Source organism: Apostichopus japonicus, chromosome 8 (genome assembly GCF_037975245.1).
Source record: "Apostichopus japonicus isolate 1M-3 chromosome 8, ASM3797524v1, whole genome shotgun sequence".
NCBI lineage: Eukaryota > Metazoa > Echinodermata > Holothuroidea > Aspidochirotida > Stichopodidae > Apostichopus > Apostichopus japonicus.
Genome location: NC_092568.1, coordinates 18,828,342 through 18,839,313, shown reverse-complemented (window position 1 = coordinate 18,839,313; position 10,972 = coordinate 18,828,342). Strand labels below are relative to the sequence as shown.

Sequence of the window (10,972 nt, the reverse complement as noted above, 5' to 3'; positions counted from 1 at the left end):
GCATGCTATTTTTTGAACAGCTGTCATTTTATGATCATAGCAGTCGGATTAGGTAACAGCAAGGAGCTTTTTGAGTGATATCTTTGAGGCCAATACTGCAGATTCTTATGTCCAAGACAAGTTGATCTTCACCTCAAATTAAGCCTTGCTTTTTTGGTCTAATTGACTGGGGATGGGTTTGTTTCAGACACAATTTGAAATGATTTTGAAATCTCTTTCAAGTTGGAAGCATTGTGAGGCACAAATAAAACTGTCACAAAAAGTTTTGTACACAGTTGGGTTTGGAATGTGCTGGAAATAAAGTTAATCCCAACTTTATATGTCGATCTTCGTCATTATTTTGAGAATTGTGTCGATGAAAGGACTTGCAGACCTTGCAGAGACTGAAGACAGCCTAGAGACGGCATAGTGATGGGCATTTTGTCATGAAGCATGCTTTTAAGTGCCAATTTATTCGTGGAACATTTTATCATGCCAGGATATTTTATTCTCTTATCCATGTATTTTTGTTCTGACGATCATATTGCCTTAATCATTTGAACAGAAGACCCTCTTTTAGTATTAGTTTTTTTTTATTTGTAAAGGCTTGGACATACTTAACAAGAAAGAACAAAATACCTGCTGATGGATCAAACAGGAAATGTAATCAATGGCCAGATTATTAAGCAGTAAATAAAGAGTTGCTTTATCTGCGCCATATATTGCCTTTGTTTGGTTTCAAATTATATTTCTTTACATCGCCAGATGAAGTTCTGGCACAGATGTAGTTTTTTTTTAACTAGTTCAATCTGGATTTATCATAATATGGGACAGTAATGGATTTCTAAGTAATGGGCCAGATATGGATTTGCCATATATGGGCCAGATATGGATTTGCCATATATGGTCCAGATATGGATTTGCCATGTATGGACCATATCTGGTCCAGATAAAAAGTGACCCATATAAAGTTTTATCTGAGGCAGATATGGCCTTTATCTTATACTTAGTTATATCTGCCCAATTCTTGTTATGGCCAGATATAAATTCCATACATGACACAGATATGGGCCAGATACAAATTGCCATAATTCGGCCATATATGGATTTTGAGTAAGGGGAAACCCTCAGAATGCAATACCAAGTCATCATTCATTCACTTCCCATGCTCCATTCTCCCCCCAATCTTTATTCCTCACCGTGCCCCATTAATCTACCATACCCAATTGTACACCATTCACATACTTCCATTCATTCACCTACTAACCCCACCCACCTTTTGCCATCCACTGATCTACCAATACACTTCTAACCATTTAATCAGTCCAACCTTAATTACAAACTTTACTCACTGTATTGCACTCCAACACACCCAGCCTTAATTTTAGTCTGACATAAGTTTCTAAAAGAAACATGCTCAACTTTTTTCCCATAGACACCAAATAGGGCTTACCTATTTACCAAATCAGAATCAAATGTTATTAAAGTCTATTATATTTCCACTCTATTCTATTTTTTTTCTTTACTTCTTTTCCATACGCTTTGTGGAGGTTGATCTGACAGATTTACATACAGAGGGACGGCTAACGTGTGAACATACAGAGAGACTAATGGACCAACAGACAAATAAACAGATGAACAGTAACGACGTCATGTCCCTTCTTCACCAACTTTGTCGGCAAAGAGATAATAAGTGCTTTGCATAAGGACATAACACAGGCGCATTGACCAGGAATCAAACTAGGAACCTCTTGCTGTGTGGCTTTGCTAAAAACTTTAAAAAAGAAAAGTACTAATAACTTTGTGTAGAGTTGAGTTACTTACTTTCCTTTCTCCAATGCAATCATGTCTGTTCCATGTGAAAGGCACATAAAAACTTTTGTTTACCAGGAAACACTGCATGCAGTGCTCGGTAGTCTTGTTCGGAATAGTCAAGCATGAAGAACTTGGGGTCCCATTCAAGGTTCCACCTTTGATGATGTCAAGGCCTCTGTTATCGCAACAGTCGTTTCATCCTCTGTGATGAATTCAACCACAGGACTATAACCAACATTGGACCTCACAAATACCAAGAACAGGCAGAGCATATTTTGTGGTCTTGTAGGTGGCATCAATGAGTACCATGTCTCCATAACGCTTTAAAAGCAGTTGTTGCTGGCTGGTCTGATGGATGAACAGGAAAGTAGTGTTTTCTCTGGTGTCATAGCTGTCATCATCCATGTCATCCCTATCATGTTTTTTGGACAAAACCTTGTGTTTTGGGCTTTCTATGTGTAAAAGAGGGATTGTAACGATAGGCCTATTCTTGTGTGGGTGTACATGTATATAGTGTATAGTTAGGTTATGGTCAGCTTGTATCGATGCATCGCTGTTTAATTATGTAACAGAGGTTTCAAACGTATCGGGCGAGGCGCGCTGTTTGTGGTGCGTGCGTGTATCTGGTGTTAGTGTGTGCGTGTGGTGTGATAAACTTTCTTGTGTTTGAAAACGTTTGGGAGAGCTTATGAATGAGGCGGTGAGTACGAATGGTTGACCGGCCAACACTTGTGAGCGAGTGAGTAGGCTACGTTTGATTCATATATGTGTAGTGAGCTTGTGACTTGTAAGTAAATTATGTTTTATATTTAGTTTGCTCCAGTTGAGTTGTTAATTTATTCAAGTAAACCGTTGCTCCAGTTGAGTTATTAAAATATTCAAGTAAACCGTTGCTCCAGTTGAGTTATTAAATTATCCAAGTAAACCGTTAATCTTTTGTTTCTGCGTTATCTTTGCAACTTCTCTCCCCTGAATCATCATACTTTTGGGAGGGCACGCCAGTACGGAAAACCACTACATTTACATATGGATCGGCACATCTGAGAGGGCTGTTTGTTTTGGCTTGTCTGAGCACTTGCGAAGAAAAAACCCATCTCGGTTGTCTTCACTTTGCCAGTTACTTTGCCTTAGTTTCGTATTGTTCTGTTTGTGGGAAAATAGCACGTCATGTTTCAGAGGATTGGAGTCAGGACAAAACTCATTATAGACAAAATGCTCAAGTGTCTTTCTTATCAAGGGTACTGAACTACTGATATAATTCCTTGTGCCAAATATTCATCAATCTTGTTCCTAACATCACGATGAATATAGCAAAAACTGCAATTTTTTTTACAAATGCCACAATGTGATTTGATCCTATACAACACTTTTACCAGCCTAGATCAGTTTCTTGAATATGTGGCCTGATGCTTGTTCATCTGGGCTTTATATACAGAGCCTCTTGTTCCTTCACAATTAGATATTATGCAGCTCTACATGTGAAAGCATGATGTTGGGTCTGAAGTGGGTACCAGTGAGAATAAAATAAGGGAGGTGCCTCTGTCCATTAGAGAAAATGGTGGTTTTATTAAGCCCCTATACGTTATATGGTGAAGCTTTAGTAAACTTATTTCCAAGAAATGGTTTTTGAGGAAAACCTGGGAGAGGGAACAAGGGCTCCCCCCCCATCCCCTTTGGGAAATTTGTATTTCTAGTTGTGTATTTGAAAATTTGCTCAAGGTCTGGGAAACTGTGGGACGAGACCTTATAGAGTGCACCTGCCCCACCCCCAGATTCCTGTCAGTGGGTTTGTTTTTACCTCTTGTATACCAGATAAAAACTTCACATTGTTAAGTATATTATGATTCTTGCATTGTATGTGTAACAAAGAAATATAAAATAAATAAGTTTTATCTGTTTGAGAGAAATTCCTACACTCTTTGTCCTTCCTGAAGCGAGTAATGTTTTTGATCCTTCCAAGTGTGCTGGACTGAGCTACTGCAATCTTCTTTAGACCTAACGTACACACTCCGCCAAGGTTTTCTTGCCAATCAAAAGCAGCTGGTAGTGAGCTTTAACAATATCAGCTCCCAGTTTTCTTGCTAAAAAAGGCGGGCACTGTCTTATGTGTTGTTGAAGAATTTTACACAAATTTTGTTACATTGTAGTATCAAGCTAACTGTAAATTAAGAGACCTTTTTGTACTGGAACTGCACTTCAAGTGTATGGTGACCGAAACAAAAAAATTAGAAAAATTATATCATATTCACAGACAAAACTCCTCTGTAAGAAATTTCAGAATATTCATTGATTGATTTGCCAAATTGCCAAACAAAATTTCTATCATGGGATTAGCCTTTTTGGTTCCTTGCTTTAGCAAAAGGAACCTATGTAGTCAGGTGTGTGTGTGCAAACGCACTTCTACAAACCCGGCCACCCCCTCCCCCCCCCCCACTTATCTACCCTGCTGGTCTGATCACCACTATACTACCACTACTTCACCACATCTAGTTGTATTGAATATTATTTAAAAAATACAAATACCGGGGGGAAAGAACAACAACCCAACCCAACCCAATGTTGTTTGCAGGTCTACCCCAGAGGACATTTAGTATGCTAGATACTACAGTGGTTCAAATGAAACATTTGAAATTTGAATTTGTAATCTCTTGTAATGCTATCTTCTAATTCCGCCTTCTTTTTCGAAATTTGGCCGTTCTATAATAAAATGTTTGTCGATTTATCTTAATAGGTCTACTATATCTTCTCGAAAGTTAGACTGTCAGTACGTCTAGAAAGTCGACGTTTAGACATTGCATTTAGAAAGTTAGAAGTATTTTATCTTGAAAATTATCTTCTTTGTCCTTGAAAGGTTTTTTTTAAACTGTTACCTGGAATTATTAACTTCTTCCAAAAAATACTCTGAGCTGGACAATTAGAATCTCTTCAGTTCATAAATGTTGTCCTTTGTATACACCCTGTCATCCTATCATCTTGAATATTTGTATTTGTTTCCCTTTTCTTGTCTTTCCAGTATATTCCATACTCGATTGATCATATCCCTTTTGCAAATGTCTTAACATCATCCTTACCTTGGCTTCCTAAGCAGGTGTTGGTTCCAGGGATTGTTACAACAGAATGCTTGCCTAGAGACAGACACACAGCACAAGGAGCTTCACTTTGATATATATTCGGAGATGTTGGAAGGGTTTGCTCATATTCAACACCATATATACTAGCACCACCACCATGGCTTGGGGGGTCAGCGAAAGTTGGTTCCAGGGGCAAGCAAAGAAAATTTACCCCAGATCCTTTTTGGGCATGGTTATTACCACTACCCATTACACCTACAAACGAGTGAACAAAATAATAAAAATAGCTTGGTTTCAGAAAGTTTGAAAGCAATATTGAAGCAGTGTAAAAAAAGGTTGTAATTGCACTGTAGAAAGAAGAGAGTGAATATACTAGATCTAGTACCAGTCTTCATGTACAAGATCTAGATAATCATTGCTGAAGAACCATCATGCTTTTTTAAAGTTGTACATTTATTGGCATCAATCAGTACTGAAAATTAGTTAAATAATTTAAGTAAGCAAACCCAATTTGGTTATTAATGCAAAAACCGTGAAACCTATTCAATTACTTTTGGTGAAGCTAGAATAATATTGATTTTTGAACTATCAGAACGATCTAGTTTTAGCACAACCTAAACATGACTGAGTAGAACTGGAACCTTTCTTAAGATCCATAGGCCTAAAAAATATAGAAAAAAAGTGTTCTACATGAACAACATAGAGATTGGTCGAACCCGTCAGAACGATACAAAATAATCCACTCAATCAAAATCATGCAGATTGTTCAAATCAGTCACAATCATACAGATTGGTCCAATCAGTCATAGTCATAAACATTGGTCCAATCAGTCACAATCATACAAAATGGTCCATTCAGACACAACCATACCAATTGGTCCAATCAGTCACGATCACACAACTAATCCAATCACACGTTCGGTCCTTGCCTCCGCCACTTTTACATGTGACCAAATAATCGTATAAACTCTGCTGGATGAACTTTTGGCAGATTGAGGGTGCTTCTTGTGTTACTGGGTTGCAATTTTCTTCATATAAACCAATCAGTCGATCTTGTAATGTCGTCCTTCAAATGTACATGTTTTATTACATCACATTTCGTCACATACCATTGTCTAGATATCCAGGCTCACCTTGATATACCAGTTGAGATGTGCTGGGACAAGATGTTTTGCCCCATCGAGTGTAAATAACTCCAGCCGCAGAGGATGTACTTGGTTCGGCAGGTGTGTCAGGAGGATTCTGCAGAACATGATCTAAAAGCAATAACAAGTCAATCAATATAATTATCAAATGGTATGGTAGTGTTCATGAATTGTAACTCGAGTGTTAATAAGAAAACAATTAATGGATAACATTATCTTTTCTAATCTGTTGGTCAAGAGTCATTCGCTGTTCTTCATACAAAATGTCCATTAGTGAAACCATGAGCTAGTATCCAATTGATTAAATGACATATGCCGCTGTTGATGTAAAGCCATATGATAAATAATTAATCTCCACGATCATCTTAATCGACCATCTTAATGGATTTCCAGTTAAGTATACCAGTTGCACAGAGCAGACTACCATGGATAGCTGTGCTGTTCTAACGTGCCGTTATCAAGTTGCATTTGAGATTGTTTTTCCGTGATTGTCAAAGCATTGCTTAAAGAATGGCACATATCTCATTAGTTATATAACTAGGGTGGGGTGGCTATGTCACTATTTCACATACAGTTAGAAACAGACAGATTTCTTCGTTAGAAATTGTTAGATTACTTTCAGTTCAGTATGGCCTTGTTAATTCTCAGATAACGCAGACTGCTTTAATGACTCCCGTTTTGTACAAGAAACGTTGGAACTTTAAAACATAGTACATCGAAATTAACTGGTTCGCATTTCAGGACAACATTTCATATTCCAACAGACTCTTTCACCTAACTACTGCAACGAAGTCAGTTTTCACATCCAAAAAGGTACAGTTAGCTGGTAATGAATCTGGACAGCTCCCCGATTCCTGTATGTAAAATAGACTGTGCTAGGTTCATCTGCAATGAATATGTGGTAAGTCATATTAACCTACACTTTTCATGATTGACTGGAAACCTGTGTGCCTTTTTCAAGATTTGAAACATCTATTAAAGCAATAATACAAGTAACAAACTAATGACCAATGAATAAAATATTGTCGGAAACAAAATTGTGTATTTAAAACTATAAGCTTGGCAAAACAAAGTTTCCTATAAAGATGTAAGTATTTTATCTTTAACCAATATGTCAACCCTCCCCAATGTTCTATATGGAGTGTTATATCTCCATAATTTTAAAGGAATATGTTGAGCGAGTAAAATAAAAAGCTGCTGAAAACAATAACTTAGCAATGAGCCCTCCCAAGGCAAATTTCTTGTTCAGAAGGAAGCAACACCTTAACAATTATGCGATGACATCTGAAACAAGCGAATATTTAGACGCAAAACTATTTTAAGGGGCTAATTACATAACGTAATAATGGCCTATACCTGCAATGGGACAGAGTATGATCTGGTCACGGCCATCACGACCAGGCATCCCTTGAGGACCAGGCGTTCCCCTGGGTCCTGGATCCCCAGGAGGACACATCACACATTGGCCCAGGAAATAAGAAGATTGCATGTTTGGGCTCATTAAGAAAGGCGACCCTGAAAGGAAAGCAAGATGCTATTCCAGTTAAAACATATAACGTCAATTCTTTAATAATATATTAACTATAACAACCTATGGAATGTTCGATGGTTCTAAATGGACATGTGAGCTGTAGATTTAGCGTGTTAGCAAACGCAACATCTCGACGAATTTGTATTTTTCCTTTTATTGTCGAGTTACGCTAACATGGCATCTTGACGAAAATGATCAAATTGTTGAGTTGTTAATTGCTCGTTACTTGAAAACACGTCACAAACTATGATATATAATCTATATAATATATTATCTAATAGTGAAAATGATCATCAAACATCATGTCATGTTTGTCAAGTTACGTGCGATGCAGCCTTAAGTCGATAAGTTAATCATTTCGCCAAGATGTAATATTATCTTGGCGAAACTTGTCAAATCGACAAAAATAGTACGTTGGTTTCTTGCTAATATGCTGCAGCTGTTACTGACTCGCCTTTTGATTTAATCCAAATTCAGTACAAAAGATGTTAGGTAAAATACATTCCCAAGCCCCTTATGATTAACCATTTGTATCAAACATTATGCAGATGCCCTTGTTACTAAGAGTTCACCTGCCTACATTATATCATGTATGTAACAGAAAACAATTAATATCAGGACTGACAAGACAGCTTCATTACACAACGTAAACCTTCCTACAGCAAATATTCCCAATGCCGCAATTGATGTGAGTTATCCAAGTAACATCCATTTAGTTTTTAATTGTAAAGAGAAACTTTTAAACAGAGAGAAATCAAAATCACTTCAATGACTGACCAATGTACTTTTCTCTGAACGTACAATAGCCTGACATTAATATGGGGGGGGGGGGGGGATATGGTGCTAGGGGAGTTATTGGGAGGTAGGGAAAAGTGAATAACTTAAGAAGAGTCCATATCACTATATAAGATAAGGTCAAGGTAATTAACTACACAGGCTGTTGAAATATATCCTTAGTTTCATAGATTTTGTATTTTTTCTGTCCTTTCCATCTTGGTATTATACAGATATAAATACTACATAAAACTATCAACTATGTGTACAGATTCACAGATAGAAGCTAGTATGTATGGCTCAAAAATAAGAGTAAATTTTACACCATTTACTATCTTACTATCTTGATTGTCGCATAATGTACTGCTAACATGTCTTTACTATAATTAGGATGAAACGTTAAAGGAGACAAAATCCCATCGTTCATTATTGGACCATTTCAGTATAGAGATAACGGTCATAAACAACTTCCCCAAACAGGTAAGACGATCTTACTCCATTTGGGGAGATGTCACAGATTTAATGTTTCTTCACACACAATGCTGGAGACTTGATCAAGTCTAAATATAACATCATCGAACCACTTGTGCTTCAACTTGTTAATGTTTTCATTTTTATATTACAATGTTTATTTTTCGCAATGGACATGGGTTTTGCAAATGTAGACTCTAAATATTGAACCTTTTAATATGACCTAATGATGGCATTGGTTTCAGTGTTAACACTGATTACATTCTATGTTGATAATATGAAGAGAAAAAAAACAGAAATTCAAATTTTTCATATCCTATTGGTAATATGACATCACAGGTTTACAACATGGCAGTCCCAGGCTCGATTTTCAAACCGCATCATATGCCCCAAACACATAAAGTATTTCTCATTTCTTAGGGTAATTTTTCTTCACAAATCTTCACGCATTTAAGGCTAAAGAGTTAGTTAATGAACCTGTTAAAATGGATCACAGTAGGTCATATGTGACGTCACGATAACAGATGTTCTTCTGCAGCTTCATTTGTCATTTATCTATATATATATGTTATAAAGTTTATAGGTTAGTGAATTGCCTTGCTCTCGTAGAATACTGAAACTATGATCAACAATAACTGCAGTACATCTAAGCCTGACAACTCTTTGGTTTGTCACAATTCCAGAGCTAACAACGATATAATAACGTATATTTATAGGAATCCTACCTGCATTGGTTTGTGGAGGTAATTGACTGCCCTCTGTTCCGATACTTCTTCTTTCTCTCGTATTATCATCTTCCTAAAACAAGAAACCAAAAGATAAAAGCTTGACTTAAATGTTATTGAAATAGTCTATTTTATAAAACATCTATTGCGAAACAAAATCAATTTACATCAGCCATGTGTTTTAATATTTTAATACATTATTACATTTATATGTCAGTATAATACATACATGCAAAGAATACGAGCAGAATTGCTTCTATACTCAATGCGTTCTAAAACCTCAAATAAGTTGCTATTCCTGAGAGGAATGTATAGCTGTATAGTAAATATGATACGTGAAGGTTAAAATTGACTTCAAGACATACCAACAAAGATTTTAATACAGACATTTTATGCTAGATTATCTAATTTCTAAGGTTTGTTCAAAGTAAGATTGCATTTGATGAAACTTAATACCCCTTTTAAAAATTTTCACAAAATACATATAATGAACAACAGAAAACTGACTGGTAAAATTATAAGGAAAGTGGGAAAGAACCAAGAACGGTTTGGCTAAAATAGAACTTCAACAAGTGATCTCATGGTTTATACCATGAGCTCGGTGCCGTGCACCGGATTTCAAAGCTGGGGGAGGGGAATGGTGTGAGGGGCAAATTGCCAGTTACCCTCGAATTGTTTAGGTAGGCTTGAACCTAGATGAATAAAACATGTTACAAAGAAAAGGTGTGGCTTTGAGGTGGATGGATGAATGCAACTACCATGTAAGAGGTTTTTATGTCAAATGGTGCATTCTGAGGCGTATTTAGACTATAAATTAGTTCTATAATTAGGCCAAAACGAAATATTGTCCTAATAAATGTTTTGCTTTTATTGTTAAATCTCCCAACTGCAAAATTTAGCCTTTTATACAAATAAACAGGTTAAATAAATACCTTAAAACGAGTGGGAAATTATAAATAAACTTTTCCAGATATATAATATATTTGATTTACACTCCTTTAATATATTACCCCGGATTGCTACTTTTTACATATAAATATATATATATATATATATATATATATATATATATATATATATATATATATATATATATATATATATATATATATATATATATATATATATATATATGAAATCAAACAATCTTGGGGCACTCTAGGTTCGGACCCCACAATAGCTGAACTCTTCAAAGCCCCCCCCCCCAGTCATAGCATATAGACAACCCCGTAACATCCGCTCAGTGCTGGTTCGCACTAATCTCGCCCCACCCAGTAATGAACCTGACAGTGGTAACATCCCCTGTAACAAACCTAGATGCTTGGTGTGCACACACCTCGACCCCTCCCCCGCTTTCCTCCACCGGGCCTCAGGCACTACTCTGAGACCTGGTAGATTTGGTTTCGACTCAGCCAATGTCATCTACCTGCTTGTATTGTTGCAAGTGCCCCCAGGTCACCT

The 10,972-nt window shown here is 36.6% G+C and overlaps 2 protein-coding genes across 2 annotated transcripts in view; one reads left to right on the top strand and one right to left on the bottom strand.

Annotated features, from left to right (window-relative positions):
• Positions 1-10,972, top strand: part of LOC139970900 (uncharacterized) — a 142,432-nt gene that overhangs the window by 61,305 nt on the left and 70,155 nt on the right. The window lies entirely within an intron of this gene.
• Positions 1,960-10,972, bottom strand: part of LOC139970902 (uncharacterized) — a 53,769-nt gene continuing 44,756 nt past the window's right edge. The window contains exons 2-6 of the mRNA XM_071976967.1: positions 9,512-9,584; positions 7,367-7,525; positions 5,999-6,121; positions 4,866-5,120; positions 1,960-2,142 (exon numbers count right to left, since the gene is read on the bottom strand). Coding sequence (XP_071833068.1) covers positions 2,090-2,142; positions 4,866-5,120; positions 5,999-6,121; positions 7,367-7,525; positions 9,512-9,584 — 663 coding nt within the window. The 3' untranslated portion in view covers positions 1,960-2,089. The remainder of the gene's footprint in view (positions 2,143-4,865; positions 5,121-5,998; positions 6,122-7,366; positions 7,526-9,511; positions 9,585-10,972) is intronic.